The 24447-nt window shown below is 41.5% G+C and overlaps 1 protein-coding gene across 3 annotated transcripts in view; it reads right to left on the minus strand.

Moving 5' to 3' along the window:
• The window catches only part of TOM1L1 (target of myb1 like 1 membrane trafficking protein), a 44703-nt gene that overhangs the window by 7752 nt on the left and 12504 nt on the right, over positions 1–24447 (minus strand). Inside the window, exons 4-11 of one of the 3 annotated variants that reach the window (XM_064395760.1) lie at positions 18930–19024; positions 16514–16634; positions 12677–12755; positions 6547–6696; positions 6169–6288; positions 4575–4682; positions 3880–3996; positions 879–1012 (exon numbers count right to left, since the gene is read on the minus strand). In XM_064395760.1, coding sequence (XP_064251830.1) covers positions 879–1012; positions 3880–3996; positions 4575–4682; positions 6169–6288; positions 6547–6696; positions 12677–12755; positions 16514–16533 — 728 coding nt within the window. In that variant the 5' untranslated portion in view covers positions 16534–16634; positions 18930–19024. Of the gene's footprint in view, positions 1–878; positions 1013–3879; positions 3997–4574; positions 4683–6168; positions 6289–6546; positions 6697–12676; positions 12756–14802; positions 14888–14965; positions 15192–16513; positions 16635–18929; positions 19025–24447 lie in introns of those variants that run through there. The other 2 variants (XM_064395758.1, XM_064395759.1) reach the window with 2 other exon arrangements.

The following is a 24447-nucleotide window of genomic DNA, read 5'->3' on the forward strand; positions in this document are numbered from 1 at the left end:
ATTAGTGATATTTTCAGTGCAGCACTCAGAAAAAATGACTAAATTCTACAAATTTGCTAAATTTAATACAGAACAATTGCGCATGATGAATAATGATTCCTAGGACACTGTTTAGCTGTGGAAGAGATCAGCTTCTTAGGGAAGGGTATCTCCTATTAAATCAGAACATTCTCCATAAGTAAACTCGTGATATTTTGGGGAACACCACTAGAATTTTAAGTTGAAAACTAATTTCAGTTTTGCCAGCATCCAGTCATGCTACCAGTGCCATAACAGACAAAAATACCCAGGATGTCAACAGGAGTACTGCTGTGCTTTCATGTGTGAAGGAAAGAAACATTTTCTGCTGTAAGACAAGCAGAACACTATGTTTCAATCCAGCTGAGAACAGCAAGCGACTCTCCTAAGCATGCAATGAGGCAGAAGGCTGCTCCATGGCCAATTCCTGCAGTAAAGCTGTCAAAATTGTTTAGGAAGGAGGACAAGTATTCTTTTCTGGAAGCACAGACACTTAACAGAGATAAGCACCAGCACCAAAGGATTTGTAGCAGCTGTTGACAAATTCACTGGACTGTGCCAAAGAGGGATGTCAAATTCCAAATTATTTTTGTGTGCCTCCATCTGATTTTCTACCTATGCTGTTAACTCACTTTATACCACTCTAATGCTTCCTAACTACTTTCCAGAACCATTTCTGAGGTGTTTAGGAGGCAGCAAATACATAATTTTCTCTTTTTGCAATCATATTTCTTTTCTGAATTTTAGGATAAAATCTGTCTCCATGGAGAGGATCAACAATAGGCATAGGGAGCATCTCTCCAATAAGTGCATTTATTCAGGTAGGATTCCAAATGTGAGGAGAGAGGCCCTGCACTTACCTTTCATGTCCCAGGAGGACATTATTCAGATCTTCATTTACTTGTATTAGCTCAACAACCACATCTTCATTCTCCACTGTCACCAACAATTCCATGATCCTCTCCTGCATCATCCGACAGGTCTTGTACAATTTCTGCCCAAGGCAAGGGAAGGAAAAAAAATCAGAATTTGTGACTGTGGTCTCTCAGTGTGTCCATTCTGGAGATGAATGATAAGACACTCAAGCACTGTAGAATCACAGGTAACATTCCTTAATTTACACAAACCACACAGGTACCAAGCACTGCAAATAGAACAAGGTCCATGTCCTTGATCTCTGCAATGCAAGGTCACAACTCCCACCACCACATCACTCCTACACAATCCTTACCTCTCAACCCACCTTCATTTCTAAAGATATATGTGTCTCTGGAGTGTAAATTAAAAATTGCAAAATAACAGAGACCCCTCTGGGTGATGTAAAGCCAATGTGATTTGATCCTGCTTGAAGCTGATTAAACTCAGCAGGATACTTGGACATAATCCTGTTCAATGTCTGCTTGAAGAAAAGAAAATATTAGTCTAAAGGTCAGAAGTGCTCTGTGACAATCTCAAGCTCCAACGATTTGTTTAAGTGGGAAGTCTGGATAAACTTAATCTATAGATTTTTGAGAAAGTAACACAAACCTTACAGAATCAGCAGATAGGAGAATTATGAGAGTTTATTAAGCAGAATTTTGCATTATTGCCTAGTGAAATGGAAGACAGTCTGCTTATATTGCTCCCCTCTGCAGATTCTGCATGTTCAAAGAAACAAATTCTTTAGCAACAGGAATTTTAACTCAGCCAACATTTTTTCTCTTTCACACTACATTTGCAAACGCAAGCTGGCTCTGCTTAAAGAAACAAAAAAAAAAAAGAGGGGGGAAATGACTCTATTTGCACAATACTATTCAGAAATTGCTTTGATATTCTAAGTGATCTGATTTTTCCTCAAAAAAAATACAGCATTTTATGTAAATCAATAATTTATTTAAAAATAAATTTGTACCCCTGTGGTAAATCTGTGTCAGGATTGCAGAGTGCTGTACTTTTCAGTACTGTAACTTCACAACCCAGGATAAACCACAAAAAACTGTGTTCACCCTAATGTCTGTAATTACATTTAAAATCTCCCCAACTGCACACTTTACTACACGATCCACATTTAAAAAATGTGTATTTCTAAAGACTCCATTACACAAGCAGACTGGCAAGTGTCAATACTCAGAGAAGGAAATTGAGATACTAATTTCAGGCATGGATTTGCCTGAAAACTGGAGTTTTACAAGGATGGAGTAGCAGCTGGAATAACAGTCATCAGTGATTCCAATACATTTGTGCTAATTCTCACCAGCTGCTGATCTGGACCCAAATTCCTGAATATCCATCCACTATTTGTGCATTATGTCTATTCACCACCCAGTACAAAAGTTTGTTACTCTTTGGCTGATCCTGAACTATTCTTTAACTTCAGTTATTGGCCAGCACATTATTTCCAGTGAAATATGATATCTTAAGCCTTGTCCTAAACTGGGTGGGGAAAGAGAGGAGCTGGCCACTAATGAATATAAAGAACTGTAAACACTGATCAAGTTCACCTTGTTACAGTTTTTATTGAGGGACTCCAGATAATCTGAAGTACTAAAATCAATACCTCCAACTCACTCAAAGTCTAAGCAAGCAGCTCTTTTAATAAAGGATTTTGTTCTGTAACAACAGAAGTCCAATCCAAGCATTCTAGGTAGTGTCACAAACAAAAAGGAACATTAAGCATTGTTCAAGGAATAAGTTGGCCATGTCTGATGTTTTACACCACTCTGTGCACAGGGGAAAAAGAACAGAAAGAACAACAGTGAAAGGAATGAGTTTTCATTCACTCTCCTACATATGGGAACTCCACACCCTGTCCTCAACCTTTTGCCAACAATTTTATTACTGGGAGTGTCAGTAAGAATCCACTGGTTTAATGTGGGCAGGTGAATCTGTGCACCCACATACAGAAGGGCCATGGCAGAAGGCAGGAAATAAAAGACAAACTATTCCTACTTCCCAACCCTGTGTCAGGGACTGGACACAGCTGGCCAAGAATAATTAACCAGTGTATTCTCAACAGCACCCAGTAAGGGCTCATTGCACAGGAAAATTTCTACACTGGGGAGGAGAAGCACACTCAAGGCTTGCAAAAATTAGATCAGTTCTTCAAAACACTTAATGCTGTAAAACTGTCAAAAATGGTTCCTCATTGGAGGAGTTTGGAGGTAACGCTGGAAACAGAAGGATGTAGTAAAAGCTTTTTAAGTTCTCAGAGACAACATGAAACTAAATAGCTTCCATTAATATAGGTCACTATTGCAATGCTGAAGTAATACTGTACTTTTAATTTCTAAACTGGAAAATACAGCATAAGCACATAATATCACAGAAGGGGCATGTACAGGCTCACTGTCCCATCACTGGACTATTGCAATACACTTCCTTCAGGCTACACTTAAAGAGCACATGAATTCCTCTGCAGCAGAGCAAGCTCCCAATCTTTGAGGTCACACACATAAAGCCAATGCTTCATATTCTTCACTGGCCTCCAGTCTGCCCCTAAGGGACTGGTGATAATAAAGAGAGCTCTGCAAACTCCAGGATGGATATGAGTGACACTGTGTCACCATCTCTTCTCCAGCTGGAATGTTCTCGGGGCTGTTTGACAGAACATGCTCAACAGAGAACGCTCCATTATGAAATTCCTTTGCCATTGGAATTCCCTAGAGCTTAAATTTGCATTGCAAGCTCTATTGTCCTTTCCTGACCATTGAGATGTCAAAGGGAAGGTGAAAGAGATGAAAGAAAGCTGAGCAAAATGAGAGATAGAAACCTGTTGTTGGGTTCCATTTGTCAATCTGAATCCAGATGTTAAAAGACAAGTTATAACACTTTAAAAAGCAATGACAACAAAACCAATAGCCCCATCAATGGATTATCATGTACCTGTAAAAGATTCATATCATCCGGATTTTCAGAGCCAGGAACATTTTCTTTCAATATTGATGACATGACTCTCACATTCATTTTTGCCATATCCAGTTCACTGTACAGTTTCCCAATCTGTTGGAATTCAACAGGAAAATATTGTGTAGGTGAACAGAGCAACCAGAAAAATTTTTACCTCTAATACAGACTTTCTTTCCCATTAGGTATAATATGCATTATTATTATTAAGCAATATTTTACTCTGGTAACAAAACATGAAAATGAATAGAATTAGTTCAGCTTTTAAATGTGCACTCAAACTAAGACCCAACCCTGACAGCACTACTTGTTTTCCTTACAGTAAATCCCTCTCACTGATGTTACTCTTACTCCTTTTAGTTACACAGAGGACAAGCAGGAATGCAAGAGAACTGTCCTTTCCTTCCTGCTTTTTATAATAACCTCTTCACACAAGCCTTATGTGAAATAAGCTTGGCTTTCTCTCTTATCTCTGAACAAGCTTTTATCAATTTGCAGAAGAGCACCGTAAGATGTGACTGGATATCCACACACTCCAGTAACTCCACAAACCCAGCAGGAGCCCAGAGCACACCCTGGGCACCGAGGGTCCCTGCAGGGGCACCCAGGCTGCTCAAGCCACACACCCAGAGCACTTTCAGGACCCACCCTCCCCTAAAGCTGCACTGCTGCACCTGCTCCGGAGTCAACAACAGCGTGGGGCCTGTGGGAAGAGGCAGGAAGGAACGTTTGGCAGGACTGGCAGAGGATGGGGATGACTTTGCACAAGGCCGGGGTGAAATCTGTGAAAACAAAAAAAAACCACAGCTTGGGCTGAACAAAATTGCAGCAGGGTTCCTGCTGAGAGAGGAACATCTCTCAGACTACAGAGCTGGGCAGGAGCTTCCTCATCATCAGTGCTGTTGACCAAGTCCTATTTAAAAAAATAAATCTATGGCTATTTTGTAATGGAATGAGGCTTGGAAATCAAATATTTTTTAGAAAGGGTTTGCAAATAAGTTCCATCACAGAATGAAGTGGGAATGGTTAACAACAGGTTAGCAGGGAATAATTAAGGCATCTAAGAGCAAAGAGTCCTTCCCAGAGCGCCACTGCAATTTGGCAATGAAGGACAATTTGGAATGTGATCACTCTTGGAAGGAGTAGAAAGGCTGGAGGATTGAGTCTGGGTCTCTGCAGAAGGTAAAATACAAAAGTCTCCTGGACTGAAAAGCAGAAACAGTCTGAGAGAGCTTCACATGCATTGCATCTGAACTGACAGCTAAAAAAATTCAAATATAAACCCCAGCCTGCACTATACACTACAAACCCTTTGCTTCCTGGAGACTAAGGTAAAAACTGTGTCCAGGTCTGCTAAGACAAACAGAAGGTTTGCCACTGATTTTTACTGGCAAGTACATGAAGTAGACAAAATAATCTCTAATGCACTAGGTGAAGGAAAAAATTAGTATCTATTGAGAGCATTCTTCACACAGCTTGTTCAAACAACTTTTAAATACATAAGCTTTTGCACACTCCACTATTTAACCAGAAGATCAAACTCAGGAAAAATCTGAATTATTCCTGACTGCACTGATTACGGACATCAAACTCTGTAACTGCAAGATTCCACACAGTGGTGGATGGCTTTCACACTGCCCAAAGCTCTTGTGAAAATTCATCTAAAAAAAAAGAAATTTAGAAAGAATGGCATTAAACCATGTACTGTATTTCCAGCTGCTGCACAATGTTCAAACCATACTTATATTTAATGTCCTAAATTCCACGCAATACTACCTATGACACAGGCTTAAATAACACTGTGCAAAGCTGGAGAGATATGCAGACAATAATATTTTCTTATAGATTTATACATCTCTCCATTTAATCTTTAAGACAGATGATGCTCATATTCTCAACAGGATGTGTTTTTGTGAAAACCTTACTCATTTTTGTTGAGGCTTTCAGAAGTTTGGAGCACTAAGCACTCATTTATTTTGAAGTAAACAGCATGCACAGATCTTTTAAAGTCTCAAGACAGAGATGCTTCATTTCTGAGAACAAATCCATGAATCTGTACTTGAAAATGAAATAAACTACTATATAGGTCAGGTTTCTTCATTGTTATCTTAGCTGTTACAACTGAAACAGATTCCTGCTCACGTGCTTAAGTAATTTGGTCATATTCTGCCCTGAAGCATTTAAATAAAAAAACCCAGATCAAACACGCCTTCTGTGTCCCATAAAATTAACACATCCCATTTCTGAAGTGTCCTTGTGTATCCTCACCTTAGATCCACCACTGCTATTGTCAGAGGATGGAAACTCCACTCCTTTCTTCAGCAATTCTAGGTAAACTTCTTTTACTTCGCTCACATCCACCATGCCTTGAAAACCTCGTGCCCAAACCTGGTTTTGAAATATCAGGGACAGTAACAGTCAGAGAAATGGCCAAAACTTTTACACTTTTAAAACATATGGTCCTAAAAACAGGTAATTCCCTTCTTCTACTTTGGATAACTCCATTCAGTGCAACAGGAACCACAACAGCTCCAGAGTTAAGGTCTGCTTTCAGAAGAGGTTCCAAGAATTTAAACAGCTTGCACAATTAAATATTTACCCCATGGCAAAGACACTGTGAACACTCACAGTGTACTCCAGACTCACCATGATAAAGGTCAGGATTTTCTCCTGCATATCAATGGGCAGGTTGTATCTTGGGTTCAGCAGTTTCACCAGCTTGTCTTTGCAGAAATCCTTCTTCACAACTAAAGACTGGAATCTTGGGCCACAGTTCTCCATACACATCTCAAGCAGCTGCACACACAAAAAACCTTTGATTACACAAAGAATGGGGGGAAATCCCCACAACTTGACAGCTTTCTTCTTTTTTTTTTTTTTTTGGGTTTTTTGTTTGTTTTTTTGGTTTGTTTTTTTGGTGTGTTTGTTTGTTTCAAGGAGTTATAGTGAAGAGTAGGAATGGATATGAACAGATAACTGCTCACTAGAATGCCTGATGAGGTCACTTGAGGGAAACAGCAGCTCCCTGTGTGCTCTGTCATACCTGCACAGTTCAAAGGAGCTGTGCCAGCCACAGTGACACTATTTTTAACAGAGAAGCATGGTTGCACTTGTTTCTATGTCACAGCACTTATTGAACACACAGTACCTTAAACAGCAGGAAATCTGCCCATAGCTTAAAAAAATTACTTGTAGAGGCTCAGCAATAGAATTAGTTCACTGCCTAGCACATAGGTACCCTGGTCTGACAGATTCTGAAGAGCTCTGCAAGAGAAAAATCAGATTACTAAATGCCTCTCCTCCAATCTGCCCTGTAAGTGAGAGACTAATGATAAAATAGGAAAGGACAAATTCACCAACTTGGAACACAATTTCTCCACGTTTCAAAGGTCACATTGATTTGAAACAGATGAGCTGAAATGTTCCAATTCTCAGATTCATCTTCATGAGGGAAGTCTACTTCAAAACCATGCCTCAAATGCTTAGAGCAGGATCCCTGCAAGCACTGTGCCTGCCCCATCAAACACAGCAGGATGTGGTAATGACATAATACTTCTCCCTAGTACATCTGGAGGTGGCTGATTACAATTCTCATTTTGCAGAAGAGATGTCAAAAACTGCCATTACATCCCAGTCACCTGGGACTTGACAGGAAACTGGGATTAATCAGATCAGGTGCAAAAACAGGAACAGAACTCATCTTGCCTGGCCCAAATCTGAAGATGGATGATGACCCACACAGGGTAAGATTGTCACTCTTGTGCTTCTTTCTCTTCAATTGTGGCTTCATTTTCCCTCCCAGCATAAGAGGGAAGATAGAAAGGTGAAAGCAAAGGGCTGACATTAACAAAAGACTGCAAAATTTCATGGGTTTTGAGACAAAACTTCCCCGGAATCATGTCACAGAGAGAACATATTCTCAAAAGGATACATGTATTTAAAGGGATGCTATTGTGATCTTGATAAAAGTAGGTTAAGTATACTTTCCTATTCAGAGCAGACTACATTTGACTAAGTGAAATAACTTTAGTAACTCATTTTTGAGCCCCAAGACTCAGGGATTTTTCTCCCAGTGTGATCAGGAACTTACAAGACAACATGTTGAAGACCAGAAGAAAATATATTGCCAAAATGAAAACAGGGAAGAACAAAGAGACACTGACAGACTGCTGTGCAAAAAGCTAACTGAAAGATAATTACAAAAACATCTTGGCTCAAAACATTACTTTTCATAGAGAGTACATGAAACATATGCTAATAAGTCAAGTCATTTGCCTGTGCAGTACTTCAAAGATGCTTTGTGTAAAATATTTTCAACCCAGTGCATGGGAAACTTGTTATACTACGCCCTATTATTAATCCCCTACTTAGGGGACTGAGTATTTACCCACTAAATGAAAGTACTGAAATAATGGTCTGGATCTTCCACTCAATTATACCAGTCCAGCCCACTCACTCAGGGAAAAACTAAGCTGGTATAAGAAAAAGAAGAATTTGACTCAATTATTTTTAACTGGACTGTTCATGAACAAGCCACTTTCATGCTAATAACACCTTTCATTAGAATTTCTGTATGGGTATTTATTGTGCAAATAAGACTCCAGTGCAAATACCCAAGCACTTCCACTGGAAGGAACAGATCCAAGCTGGCCAAGGCAACCACCGCTCCACACAGCACAATGGAAACTCAACAGAAACATGTTTTAATAACGAAACTGGCAAATTAACTTCAAACAAACCATTAAACTTCCTGTCAATGGCAAACAGGATGTGAGAAGTGCTGGAATTGACAGAGCTGCTGTGTCCCAGGATAACTGATCCCAGAGATCTGCACTCAGCAAAAGATGCAAACTGTGTAATCCAAGGCTTCTGGTTTACAGGACTGAATCACAAAACTCAAATGATAAAAGGCATCTACAGAGCTCACCTGAGCTAAGCTGTGAAGCAGAAACAAAAAACGGGAGAAGTTGGTGAGCATAGCAGAAAGTCAGGTATGTTCCTTATCAACAGAGACCTCACTCAGATTTCAGGACTCACTGCACATCTAAAACAGCCAGGTTTGGGGCATAAAACTGAGCAGTGGGTGCAGCTTGTGAGGGACACTTCTCAGACCCAAGGTGGCTGCAAGAAAACCCAGAAGAACAGCTTGCTTCTTCACATTTCTGACTCAAGGGGAACAAGCCATTAATCCATCTCCAGGATTACACTCCACTGAGCACATCCTGATGCCTGCCCAGCTGGGGTTTGGAAGTGCAGTGTGCTCTTTCCAAGGCCAGCACTTAAACCAAACCGGTATGAGCAGCTCTTTCAGCTGCCACTCACCAATTACAGGCAGGGGCTGGGGACACCTGATCAAGGTTCAGCATTTCAAAACCACTGAATTTTCAGAAGTCTTGAATTTTTCAGATTTCACATTTCAAACGCTGAGATTTGGATTTCTTTTGCTCCCACTTGATGTCCTCTTCTTTTCTTCTTTGTCAGCATATACCATAAAGTATAATAACATAGAGCAGTACTCTTTTAATTGAGGAGCTGGAGGACTCATGGTTTTGTTTTTTATATCCTCTGCTTTCTAAAATGTTAATTTAACAAGTTAAATCTGAAGGCCACATGTGCCATGCTAAATTTTTTCTGCATCAGAAAAATTATGCATGATTAAAAGGAAAAGTAGAAATATTCTTAGAAAAAAATACCTGTCAAAATTTAATTCTAGGCAATTACAGAATGGCTTGTGTTGGAAGGGACCTTGAAAATCAACTAGTTCAAATTCCCCTGCCATTCACTAGATCAGGTTGCTAAAAGCCCAATCCAACCTGGACTTGAACATTTCCAGGGATGGGGTGTCCACAATTTCTCTGGGAAAATTACTTCCTTTAAAATATTTTCCAACAATATAATACAGAGTGAAACAGTAACTTAATCTTAAATTTCTGTCCACTGCTTTGAATGCAGGAGTGAGAAGGACACATTCAATAAACAATTTCCCCATGTGCTGCTCAGCTCCTGAGATCTCACAGGGATCAGATCTGGGGCGCTGCAGCAAACGCTTTACAAAACCAAGGGAGCTCTGTGCAGGTGACTGAACAGCTGTCTCAGTGCTCATTACATAAACAGAATTTATGTATCTAAAGTCTACCAGCAATAAAAAGCCAAGTAACACACACACAGTCTGTTGGATTCCTGCCTGAAAGTTCTAATCCTCTTCACTCTGATTGCACAACCTCCAGTGCCAGCCCACATCTCTCGGTGTTATCAAAGTCTGGGCATGAGGCAACTCCATGGCCTGACACAAACACCTCCATCCATGTGACTTCACAGGAACTTCAGCAGCTCAGAGCACCTGAAGCCAAGCCAGAGCCAGCACATTATCCAGCTGGCACTCAGCCTTCTTCCTCCAAGTAAACAAAGCATCATCCAAGAGCGAGGAGGAGGAACACACTGTTGAGACTTAACACATCCCAGTAACAGAATCAGGGCTAACGTGTGCAGTTGAGCTGCCTCCATGAAGATTTGCACCCTCCACTGAGTCTGCATCCTCTGGGAACATGCTCCTTAAGCAGCTTCATCAGAAATATTAAATTCCAGGATGTCAAGGTTGAATAGATAGAAGTGGATCAAAGCACACTTCTCTAAGAAATGTGATTTGTAGATACTTCTTACTTTTATCTAATGTGGGGAGGAGAGACAATCTGATGCAGAGTCTCAAAAGGCAGAGGACCACAATAACTGTAAGAAATACAGGCTCATCCAAAAAGAACCCTTATTTTTGCAAAACTCTAACATTTTTAAGAGATGAGAGTTGCACAGTGAGGGAAGGGCTTGTGTTTCAGGGATTGAAAATTATTTGTTTTTTTCCATTTGCAATGAATTGCTATCGTCATCAAAGCATTTCAAAATGGAAAACAGGAACAATTTCATTAAGGCAATTAAGAAGATAAAAACAAGATATAGCACATAGGAAGAGTGATGTGGGAAAGGTAAAAGCCACACATGGCCAGCAATGAGGTCATCAAAGATTTTACACATGCTAAAATTTTGGCAGTACTGGAAAAAAAAAGAAAAAAGAAAAAGAAATGAAGCCAGAGGCAGAGGGAGAGGCAAAGTATAAAAGATCTTATTTGAGAACTAAAACTAGACAGAGAAACAGTTAGAGGAAAGGCTGGAACTTATTTAAGTTAAAAAAAAAAGGAGAAAAGATTAAGGAATACAGGGATAAGAACTCTGCAAACAGAAAACAGCAGCTGGGCCAAGAGGATGTGACTGCCTGGCAGGCAAGTTACAGGTGTGCATGGAGTGGGTGAGGACACAGAAAGGGGCTGGAACCCAACAGGAATTGCACTCCCAGCTGAACCTGCTGCATGCTCCATCTGCAATACAATGAGCTCCCAGGTCAGTGTGATAAAGTTCTTCCTTGGATAGACCTGGACCAAGATCCTTCTCCCACTTTTACATACCCAAAAGCTGAGCTATAGTGTCACCTTGGGTATATCTGCACTGTAAATACTCAAGGAACAGCTCCCAAACCTAGACCCTGGGCTATCAGCAGAGACTGTGTCAGGTAATCACAACGGGACCTCGCTGCACAAGGGCTGCAGGAGACAGACCTGGAACAGGGACTGCAGGTACAATGGAAAGCCAGTGTTCCCATTATGCAAACACACAGAACACACAAAAATGTGACTCATGAGACAGTGGAGGAGGAAGCCAGGGAAGAAGTGCGGAAATGGAGTGAGCTGAATGTCTATATTGACATGCTGAACAATTATCTGCATCCCCAGCTTGTTAGGAGACACTTGGGCAATTGCTAAGCAACCAACAATTTGGCACTATCCATCACCCATCTTCTTTAATCACTTCTCAGCATATCTTGATATAGATTATGATTTTGCACAATAAATACCAAACTCGTGAGTAACAGTACTCAAAGTGATGCAGATAGGCCTCTAAAACCTCAAAAAAGGAAATGGTGAGGGAAATACTTTTAGCCAATTAATAATAAAACTAAAATCCTCAAGAACTTGAAATACAAAAGATATGACTCTTGTCACAGTAGCACTGCTGGTAGTCAAGAGTAATTTAAGCCAGAAACTCAGGACTTAAGACAGTATTAGAACTTTCTGCATTAACATAATCCAGTAAATCTTAAATTGTCTGCAATCACAACAGCTCCCCAAACCCTAGGGCAGTTCAGGAACACTGTCAAATTCTAGATGTCAAGTGAGGATATTCCCAGGCACTCCAGCCTTTAGTCATAACATCTGAAATTCACACAGCTCACTCTGCCTCTTGCTCCCTTACTTAACTCACCTTTTCCTTCAAGTTTATCATTTGTATGTGATAACATTTCCTTTTACTGAGCACGTATCACACATTCCACCAATGCTGCACACTGTGCTTAGTCTGACTAAGATCAGCACCACAAGGTGAGTAATAGAATGGTCAAATGTAGCTTTTATGTAATATCCTAACCTCTGTGTCTTTCACAAACAGGTGGGGCTCTCACAGGACAGTCACTGGAGCAAATAAGAACTATCCTACTTTTACACAGAAGAAGTTAGCTTCCTCCACCCCAACCCCAAAAACGATTTTGCATCATCCAGGAGTCCATGGAATGCCAACAAACCATCTGATCTGCACTGTGGCAGTGCTGTACACACAAACAACAAAGACTGAAAACATCCTGGAGAGTTGTGTCAGGGATAATTTGCATGCCACCTTATCGTTTAGACTGTTTGCCTTCTTAGTGTCTAATTAATATAAATATAGCTGTACTTACAGACAAGGTAAGCCTGATCTCCTTGTGGTTACAGTTTTTTGAAAGCTTCTTCTTCAGTGCTTTAACTGCATCTTTAGGTCTGTAACAAGAAATGAATGAGGAAAAATTACCAGTGAAGTTTTCTAGTTCATAACTTCAGCCAAGAACCAAAAATATCAGCCTGAGATACAGGACCAAATCCACCCCTGTACTTACACCCACATAAAACCAGAGCAATTGCCCCATTGATTTCAACAAAATCTCTTCAGCACTGAAGTAGAGCAACAAAGCAGTGAATCAGGTTTGTTACTGCAGACTGTGCATTACTCCAGAGACTTGTGCAGAGAGATAAAGTTCTTCTCCTCTGCAAAGTCTGTTCCAAAATGATATTTTTCCACAGTTGTGGAACAGAAATACTTATCTAGCTTTTACTGCCAAGAAAGTAAATATCAACTGCCAGATGTATCAAGAGTTGACTGGCAGTTTTCATGTATGATGCAATTAGAAAATATTCTCCTAGGAGTGCTGTCAGGAGTAGGGGTGTCATGGATAACTTCCAATCTTATAATTGCAGGATGCACTTAACTCATCTGAGTAACTACCACGGATGCATGGACAACCCACTCCAGCCAAGAGGTAGGGGCATTTCTAACCCAGCCATTTTCATTTCTATATATACACCCCATATCTTTTAACTATCTGTGTGGGAGGAAAAGGGTGGAAGATGGTATCGAGGTTATCACATGTGGGAAGCAGTTTTGCCTCATTAATATGGACTACTTATAGTGTACAATTATTAGGGCCAGCCCAACACTCATGATCAACATAAACAAGATGTCCTAATGTCTCTTTAGGATCTCTCTAGAATCTAAGATGGAGCAATAGGCCCAAATACAATGTTTCACTAAAAAAAAAAAAATAAATCTTTGTTGAAAACATTTTGAAGTCAATGAAATTAAGTGGGTGTTTACCATTACTGCATTTCTTTGTTTGATGTGCTATACTCCACAAGAAAAAAAGAAAAATATAGGAGATGTTTCTCTTCTTAATCATATGTTATACCTAGGCACATCAGTAGAGCACAGGAGTGGAGAAGTTTGCCTTGCAGAGAGCTGTTCTACAATCCCACTCCTGCTTGCTTCCCCCACTGAAGCATCTGGAAATGCTCTGGTCAAGAGCTGGATATTACATTAAAATAACCATTTGCCTAATTAGATGCAGCAGTTCTGCTGCTCCTACTACCCTGTTACAGACTGTGACTAGTAGTAGCTGCCTAGGAGGAAGCTACAAGGAGCTCCTCTGCAAGCCTAAGCTGTGCACAAAAGGAAACAGTTTATTAAAGAAAAGGCTCTGTTGCATGGAAACTTTACATAAAAACTAACACTGAGGGCCAAAGCGTGCTGTTGCTTATGGCAATAACCAGAAGGAAGTCATTATTATTGACATTCCAAGCACTAAGAACCACGGGTGAGTGCTTGGAATCCAAAACAAGGAGAAGAGAGAAAAGTTGACACAGAAAAAAAGACACCTGTGCAGAAAGTGAGCCATACCTCATTGTTCTGGGGAAAACTCTTTAGCTAGTGTTAAAATATGGTACTGCTAGAATGAGTTCTCACAATGCAATGCTGAAGCAGACCTTACATGAGAACAAGTTTCCGCTTTTCCCTTTTTACAGGTGGAAACAAGGAAGTTCAGAGCAGCAAGTGGCGGTGCAAGCCTGGATGAGGCTGTCCCTGCAAGAGAGCAGCTCGGTGCCGGGAGCACACCTGGCCGGGATGGGTCCTGCTGTAAGGATCCCAGCCCGGCAGAGACACTGCACGGGGGGCAGCTCGAAGGCAAAGCCAAGGGTATTGAACAGCGTTGTAAGCACCCAAGTTCTCAAAGCCTTTTTCCAGGCGGGTCTGCAGAGCACACCTTCAGCCTGACGAGCAGTACAGCTTGTACAAAACACAACTCAGATAAGAAACGTTTGTCACCACCTTTGTCTACGGGGAAAACCTCCGAGCCTAATCCGTAAAAGCCCCGACAGGCAGAGTTTTTCTTGGGGAATCAAAGCCACCTGCTCCCTGCGCTATTTCTTTATTTTCCATCAGCGTCCTACGCCGGCTGCTCGATGTCGCCCCGCAGCCCCCGGCCCGCTCGCTCACCCCTCCTCCGTGGCGTTGATCACGTCGCAGATGTGCATGAACTGTCCCCACTCCTCCGTCTGCAGCGACCCCAGCGTCGCCCGCTCTGCAAGGCCAAGGGGAGCCGAGGGTCAGCGCCCGGCGGGGCCGAGGGGGCGCGGGGGCACCGCTGCAGGCTACTCACCGACCAGGCTGCCCACGGCGGTGCCGAACGGGTCCCTCGGAGCCTTCCCGAAAGCCATGGCCGCTGCCGGCAGCGTCCCGCGGGCTCTGCGGGGCGGCAGCCCGGCCCCGCCGCCGGATCCGGCCGCTCCCTCCCGCCCCGCCGGGCGCTCCCTTCCTGCGCTCGGGCGGGGCCGCCTCCAGGTGCTGCCGCGGCCCCTCCAGCCTGGTCCCGGCACCGCCCTGCTGCCAGGGGTCCGTGCCATCCGGGCCTCGCCTGGGACAGGGCTGTCCCGGACACCCACCGGGCTGCGCTTCCACCCGGGCATCCCCTGGCATAGGGCTGTCCCGGACACCCACCGGGCTGGGCATCCCCTGGCACTCGGCTGTCCCGGACACACACCGGGCTGGGCATCCCCTGGCATAGGGCTGTCCCGGACACCCACCGGGCTGCGCTTCCACCCGGGCATCCCCTGGCATAGGTCTCTGCCCGACACCCGCCGGGCAAAGCTTTTCCCTGTGAACCGAAGCTCTCTTTCGGGTCGCTTCACATCAGCACCTTACACCTGCTGCTGGATGTCGCCGTGCCCTGAGGCGACGCCGGTGCCACCTCCGCGCCCCTGACCCCGGCCCTAAAGCACCCCTGAGCTCGCACAGCCACGGGCTCATTCTGCTGCCCCATGGACCTGCGAGCCCCCCGCTCCGCCGGCTCCCAGATGAGATTTCACAGCTGAATCCACGAGGAGCTTGGTGTTTGGTGAGGCGAAGCTCAGGAACACCTTCAGAGCCCCTGGTGCTGCTGGTGCTGCGCTGCACCCCCTGTGCAGACACGGTGTAAACCTCTGCCCCCACGGGTACTCAGCCCCCGGGGCTGCCCCTGCTCCTGCAGCCTCCCTGCAGGCGATTTCAAACCCCCCGTTCTTTTCTGATCCGCACATTTAAAAAGAATACAAGCAAAGATCTCAAAGAAACGGGCAGAATTCCCAATGGTGCATCCAAGCTACATTCATAAATTCATCCTCTTTGTGTCTGCAGGAACCACTAACAGGTTCCTCCTGCCACGCACACCTTTCCACATGTGGGACTTTCTTGCCACAATTACTGCCAATGGCTTCCATTGGCTCCCTTCATCCCAAGCCTATCTCACACCTGTACAATACCTGGGAATGAACGATGAATGAAAATTAAGATCTCAGCTGTAATTTTTGTTGGCTGAGAGTTGTAATTATTTCAGTATCAAACACACACGGAATCATATTAACTAGCCTTTGAGTAGAGCTTAATGAGTCATACAGTCAAGACACGATATAAGCAAATAAATTATTTGCCTGACATTAGAATTTAATGGATTAACAAAGCTCTATTTGCACTACGAGTTTTTCTTAAGAGGAACTAATCTTTCTTTTGTGTTTTGTACAACTCTGTGGCCCCATCTACTGGATGGTTTTAACGCGAATGCAGGAGAAAACCACATTTTTTGGTCTACCTGCAAGTATCTCTATGAAAAACAAGTTAAAGAACTCTTAAGCAAATTGATAATGTACCATGAATGTAGGAGTCTTTTTCTTACTCAGTCTGTAGTAAATCCATCGTGCAGCCCGAGGAGGCTCCATTTGAGACTGCTCTAATGAACACATCTCAATTTTCCACACTTCTGTTATCCTGTTATTTGGCTAAAAGCCAGACACCAGCTGTCAAAACAGAAGTCTGTTTATTTATTTTATTTCACAGAATTCTGAAAGATATCCTCTAAACTTAGGTGCTTAATTCATTTGCTCTTTAACACTGGAACTGTAATGGTGGCCTATTTAAATTAGCCCTTGTTAAACCTGCAACACAAGTCAGATCTTGTTTCAAAGAGCATATTTTATTGAGCCAATCGGGGGGAAAATTGCAGTAAAGCATTTTTTCATTGGAATTTACTGATTGAAGTTACTCATTGAAATCAGCTTTTGGTATAGATCTGTGAACTCCTAGTGGGCTTTGGGTTCTGCTTGAAACAAAATTTCCCTGGCTTTTCAGCCTTCTCAGGGCTGGAATCCTCAGAATTCATAAGTCGGTGGTCACAGAGTCCCAGGAGAGCCCTAGTGCACTTCTTTCAATTTTGCTTTTATTGAAGAGATACTATTACATTTAATTATTACTATTAATGGATATTTTATGCCTCTTGCAAGCACATAGAGAGTGTTATAAGAAGAAGGAAGGAAGAGGTTAAATGATTTCTCTTTGCAAAATGTTTTGAAACAAAAGTGTTGAGCGGCATAGCTTCCATCTGCCTCAAGTCAGCTAACATGTATTATACCAACATAAGCAGGATTGTTGATGTGATTTCATTTTTACCAGAGATTTTGATAATGTTATGTCAATTACAAATAAAAAAATTCCCAAATTTCTATAGCTATGCAGAGATTTTTTTAAAATTTAGTTTTGCTAGCTTTACATTTCAGAGTTATAGCTCATAATTATTTTAAAAATCACACCTTTACCTTATTTAGGTTTCAGTCCTATTTTCAAAGAATCACATACGTGCACAGAGGACATTGAGTGAAATACCTAAACAGCTGTAATTCATAAATGGATTTATGATATGGACCTATTCCTGCTTTTATTTGTTATGTGAAAATTAAAAGCCATTGCGACAATTTTTTGGTTTAGTTTAAAAATGACAGGTCCTTAAAAGGTTCTTATTCATTAGACATTAAGTGAGGAGCTGCAAAGTATTCTCTCCTCCATCTCCCAAGGGCTGTATTTACTCTCACTTCCTTCACCAGAAGCCTACTCCAGTCTGACTCTTGCTTGTTATCCAGTATAAGGGATGCAGTCGGTGGGATTCTCACTGTGGCTCATTAGACCAGATGCTGGTTATGGCCTGTGCTGGGAGCTTTTCTTGAACAAACAGCTCCAGGGTTAAATCAAATCCCTTCTGCATCATCTCCATTAGCTCGCTGCTTCAGATAACAGCTAACCTAATCAGGAGCTATTTGGGCAAAATAAATAATGTTTGGGACCCAGCTGCACTAAGAATACAGAGCTGTCCCCAAATATCTATTTAAGTAATTACTATTTTATTAAAAAAAAAAAAAGGAACGTCCAAGTGCTGTTATGTCAGCAGCACATTTCATTTGCCTGTTTAGAAAAAGGAACAAATCTGGCAGTGCCAGAAAAAGGTAGAGGCCTGCAGAGGGCAAGCTTGGTCAAGGAATCTCCTCATTTTTCATGCAGCAGCTGCTTGAAGGGTGGCTTAGGAAAATTCCCTCTCAGCCATATTGGTTTTTCTTTTTTACTGAGCTTCAGATACAGCTCCTTAGCATTGTAATGCTCTCTTGCAATTTGAAATAATTTTTAAAAAGCTCAGTAAATGCAATGCCAAGAAATCAGAAGGTAGGAGAGGGTCAGAGAGGGGGCGTTGTTGTGGATGAGAGTCAGATTTTCTCACATGTAACTCTGCTGCATTTCCTGGATCACACGCCCTAAGCAGCTCTCACTGCCCTGGGACTTTCAGGTGAAGTTAGACAAATCTGTATTTCTCCTGCTTCTAAAACACTGAGAACTTCCAATGATTTTTTTCCCCCTATAATAATACACTACAGGAGTCTCAGCTAATTTGAAACTAAAATCATATCTACCTTGTTTTACATCAGGCTGAGGCTAGAATCTTGCAGAAAATAAGTATTTGACATCTATTCAGGGGTTTATTTTTCTGGTTTTTGTTTGTTTGTTGTTGCAGGGTTGTGTTTTTTGGGGTTGTGGTGTTTTTATTGGTTTTTTTTTTGTTTGTTTGTTTGTTTTTTGGTTTGGTTTTATTGTTATTCAGTAGGTTTAGGATTTTTTTTTCCCCAAGATATTATACATTACCTCCCTCTGGGATTTTACCCTCACCACATAGTGTTAAGCCAAAAACTTTCCTCCCTTTCGGGAAACAACTCTCTTTTTTCCCTGGATCAAACCTGGAGATAAATATTCTGTTGTATATTCAGGAAACTTACCTAAGCCTTTTCTGAAATTCACCTTCTCAGAGACAAAGAAGCATCATCCAGTTCCCTGAGCTTCTTTCCAGAGCTGTATCTTCCTCCAATGGATTCTAGATTTATAAAGAAATTAGGAAATTATTATTATACTGCAGAATATGGTGAGTCATGACTTAAGTTTTCTGCAGTAGGGTAAATATTAAATATATCTTATCCCCTGGAAGGTAGAATCCTCAGCTTTACTATCACAGGCAAACTCACAAAGAAATAAAGACTCCCTTAATCTTAAATTACAGCAATTGCAGATATTTTTCTCATTAATAGGATGCAACTGCTATATATATGTGTATATATCTATATATATAATGCTGCATAAAAACAAGCTGAAAATTGAAAATTAGGTAGGAACTTGATAATTCAGATTTTTTGCAAACTAACATATGAGAAGTTGGGAACTTTTCTATCATCAAAGGAAAGTGGCAAACAAGTGGTTCTCATTTAAGATTACAATAAAGAATGTATGAATTAGCCAAACATTTCTCTGAATTAGAGGCTACCTGAAAAAGTTTATTTTGTGGGAGGTCCTTCAGGAATTTGGACAGTTGTAAAACACACTTGCCCAATTAAATCAGGAATGCTTTTTTGAGTTACATGGTACTGGTGGATAGCTGGACACTAAGATTACACATAGCACACATTGCTATTTGCTACAAGTTTACTTTAGTTTTCTTTTCAAATTATTTAAATTAATGATAAAAATTTCTTATATCTCACTCTGAGGTGCAATATAAATTTCTCTGCCTCCAACAAGTGAGCTTGAAAAAGCTTAATTTGAACACTTCTTAAAATTAAAAAAAATTACTTGATAAATGAGGTCTTCAGATTGATGTTTTCATCTCTAAGTGTGCTGAAATGCAATAAAACTAGAAATAATTTTGTCTGTTGTTCCAAAACAAAACAAATCAGCCACTCTCCAAATCCTCACATCTCGAGTGTGTGGTATAAGAACTTGAGCTACAGGAATCAACAAGCATCAAACCTGAATCAATCTGATATTTTCAGTACCAGGGACAAGCTTGATTAGTTGGGCACCATTGCAATTATCAGTGTGGAAATCAATCCTGGAAGAAACTCACATCCTCAATCTCTGCCCATTAGCAGCAGGTATGGCCTTCACCAAGGAGTTCATTTTTCTCTTCGTGACACTCCCACTACCACCTGAAGTGCAAAACATCTCTCAGAAAGAGCTTAATTCAGCACCGCTGCTTCTCATTTTCTTAATGCTTAGAGAGAAACAACAATAACTAAACACAGATCCTTTAAAAATACACATGCAGAAAATAATTTTTGGGCATTGCATCCAAATTAAATAATTTCAGCAGTATTTGATTGCCCACAGATAATTGTTCTGGCTGCTGGAACAAACATCCAGAAGCTTCATGGACTGGGAGAAACTCATCACCCACAGAGCCCTGGTTCCAGTCCAAGCCATGCAGTGCCACGCTGCTCACACAGCCCCCTCCTGTCCTAATTAACCAGGAGTCTCAGCAGAGTTCTCTGCTGGATTTTAATTACAGCATTATTAGTTGGTGTGGGGGAAAAAAATTGACAGATGTTTCAGGTTGGTTGTAGCAAATTAAAAGGCAGGTGCTTGGTAAAAAAACTCAGGAATGATTAAACAAGTGAGGGGTGGAGGTTTAGCTGCTGTTCAGTGAGCAGTGTTCATAGTACCTGTTACTTTTCTGCAGTGCAAGGGGACTTCCCAGCATAAAAATAACAATTGCAACAGGTTTGCATCGGGTTTTTTAAAAAGGTTATAAACATGTGTTCTTAGTTTGGTTTTTAGCTTTTGCTGGGGCCATTTTGCTCCTTTCCTCTAAAAATAAAAGCAACTATTTTTTTAGGTTGCTAATTTAAGAAAAAATTGTATGATGCCAAGGTAAACAATAGAACTAGTTGATTACTCAACAATTATTGTTACACTGCACATCTCTCATAAAGAAAACCATTAATTTTCATCTCTTATAAGGGATAACAAATCTCAAAACTTTACCAATTGCCTGACAAAGCAGTTTTGAAACAAGTTTGAATGAAATAAATGCATTACAGCAAATACAGGCAGGGCCTGACAAGATGCCAAGGTCAGGATTTTAAGAAGAACAAGAAGAAACTAGTGCCGTGAGTCTGAGCTCTCCATCAATTATTCTGTTCCATGGGAGTTTCATTGTGGTCTCAGTGAGTCTCATCCATCGGGGTGACATGGAGAGTGAACTGAGGAAAGAGGCTTTCAGCAGACAGTGAGGTCACCTGGATGCAGGTTCTGTCTGCTGGGGTGGTTTTCTGCCTGAGAAGTATGCTTTGTGTTTTATTTTTTGTTTTGTTCTATTTTTTAAACTAACAGACATATACAATTTATGGCTCCATCCTCTTCAGAAATCCATTTTGGGTTTTTGTCATGCGTAAGTTCCATATAAAAATGAGAAAGTGTTGGGATTTCCCTAATGGTTTCGTTTTTCCTTTAACAAAACAATAGTTTAAACTGTTCTTCTCATCCAAGTGTATCCAAAAACTATTCAAAGACAAAAAATCATTGGGTTTCATTTTGAGCATGCAGAACCAGATATGCTGATAATTTCAGAACTAGAATTTTGGACAGTTTTGATTTTGACAAGTCAGTATTTGCTCATCAGGGGTTTTTTGTTGGAAAAATTTCCCATCAACTGCAGGTTTTATTACACATTAATTACCTGACAGCTAGGAAGTGAAAAACCCAACCCAAAACCTCTTTCCACTAGTGGTGACAGTTATGGGGACCTGCCAAAAGACCCCACTTGACAGGCAGTGATTTTCCTACTATTGGAGTGCAGGATGTAGAGAAAATTTTGCAACTTGTTTAATGGAAAGAATCAGCCATAAATCTGCCAGTTAATAACAAATAAATACAGATTTTAATGCTGTAACTCAGTGAAAGCTGAAGAACATCTTTCCCTGTGTCTAAGGGAGGCAAATGTTCACCTGGGCTCTTACTCTGGACATAGAAACAAAGGCTGCTTGTGGTTGGGCTGAACCTTCTGAGTACAAACGATTCAGATTTCTTTAATTTACAGCACACCTGGGCATGGTCAGTGCAGGTGGCTCTGACCTGTGAGGCTGCTACGCTGCCCCAGCTGTTAATGTGGGGCTCACAGATTAACACATGTGGACTAAATAGAGATTTGTGGCACTGCCACCCCTGTGCCATCCTGAGCCTGCAGTCTGTGCAGCAGAGGAACACACACACCTTTCTCAGGGAGTTCCTTTGCACTGCAGGTTTATAGAAACTGTTGGATGGTGACCTGGCACGGACCCTGAGCCCACTGAAGTTGGATTCACTAGGCACAGAAACTGCAGAAGGTACATTCTCTGTATCAGGGTGGAATTAGTGCTGGTTGCTGCTCTGAAACTTAAGGTCAGAATCTCTGAATCTCTATTCAGAACAGCTGTAAACCTCAGAACACACTCCCTGCTTTGGCTGCACCTCCACACCGATGTTTTTGGCAAACAGAGCAGGATATTTTACCCAGGGAGCTGGAGCCGTGGCATTTGCAAGACCATGCAGCTACAAGTAATTTAATGTTGTGTGAAACACTTATCATTATGTCTAAAAGGCACAGTTCATGCACTGCAGGAATCCCACTGCTATTTCCAAAAGTGGAGGATACTTTGGGATGCACTGTGCATACTCACTCTAAGAGACAGCACAAATCCTGTAGACAAACTGTAAATTCCTGCTTGTCTGTACTTCATCTTTCACCACAGCTATGTCTGGGTAATGATGCAGTATTGTCAGTAGTGGAGGTTTTTTTTACTGAAATATTTAATACAGAATCATTTGATGATTTGTTTTTTCCACCGTTATCAATATGTCAGAGGTCTTCCCATCATACCAAGCCTGCTGCTGCTTGCTATTATGGTCACTCCTGAAAACAGGCAGTTCTTCCATCTTTTCTACTAATTCAGTACACTCATTTTTCCTTGCAACAACACTCATTTATATGCTTTCCCTATTCCTGATCTTGTGAGCAGAAAGACTCCTAAATGGTACACATAGCTCTGCTCAAAAAGAAATGCAGAGTTAAACTGTACTTTTGGCCTCAGCTTAAGAGAATCACATGCCTTGGCTTTACACTAATGCTTCTTAAGCACCACTGCTGAATTTTGGTAGGGATTTACACATCCAGTGTATAAGGAAAGATGGCTGGTGCTCTCCCTGCATGTTTGGTTCCATACAAAGCCCAAAGCCAGGAGCTGTCCATGGTTTGGTGCAGGCTGTTCTCATCAGTAAGGACAGCCCTGGGCTCCCACTGACACACTTGACAAATCACTGTCTTCTGGCAGCCTTGCTTTAAGGAAATTTTGAGATCCAGCAATAAGTAACTCAACTATAAATTACCACACTTCTCTCAAATGGAGATTTTGTGTCAGAAAATGCTCCTGAATAGTCAAAGTGGATATTAATACCTGTCATGGGTCAAATGGGAAGAAGGGGAGAAGATGAGAATGAAGAAAATGCTATCAAGTGTAACATGAAGCAAATAACTTTTTAGCTCATGGTGAGATGTCATCTGACAAGGCAGCATGCTGCAGGAGAAATGCATGAAACTTGTTTCCTGATGCACTGCATGCATGCTCACACACCTTCCTCAGATACTCGTCCCCTTGTATTCTGTGGAATTTGCCCCAAAACATTTCTCTCATTCCACAGAAGGTCCACCACACATTGCTTATTTGATTTAATATTTCCTCACCTTGTTTCTCAGTTACTTTTGGCCTCTAGAATCTTTGCCAGGCCCACTTCTCCAACCTTTCTTCTGGCAGAATAGTCCCCTAAAGTATTTTTCATTCACTTATTCCTGGAACTATGTCCACAATAAATATTTCTTCTGTAATGAACTGAAACACCAAAGCTACCAAAAGGCACTGACACCATTGCTTTTTTGACCAGTTGCTTACAGAGCACTTAGACCCAGGCTTTGCATCACTGCTGTGGAAGTGCTTGTTCTGCAGTCTTGTCTGCAGGGCAGACCTTTCCAGACTGGTGTACCTGCACACAATTGCCCCCCAGACAGCTGCACCTGCATGGATCAGAGATCAGATCATTACCCCTGAAGAGCTCAAACCTTCCCTCTGCACTCACTTGTAACGCACTCTGGTGCTCAAGTTCTCAGCAATTATAAATGACAGTACCTATCAATTTTAGCTGCTTAGATGTTCCCCATTGCTACAATAATGAATGCTTTACACTCCTTAATCCACTTACCTTTCAATCCCACACTGAAGTTCTGAAGCAACAATAGGAAGATTAAATGTTGGAGTTGTTAATTTCTCCAAAATCCTTCTTCTGATGCTTAGTTCCAGAGAACTGATGCTTGAAATGTACTTGACCAGAGACTGAAAAATTTTGCTTCCATGCCTGCCCACAAAGCTTTTTGTTGTGACTGGACTGAATTGCTTGGCCCCTAATTTCCACCTGCCAGTAAGAAACTGGTGCTCTGCT

The sequence above is a fragment of the Passer domesticus genome, chromosome 20, assembly GCF_036417665.1.
Source record: "Passer domesticus isolate bPasDom1 chromosome 20, bPasDom1.hap1, whole genome shotgun sequence".
Classification (NCBI taxonomy): Eukaryota; Metazoa; Chordata; class Aves; order Passeriformes; family Passeridae; genus Passer; species Passer domesticus.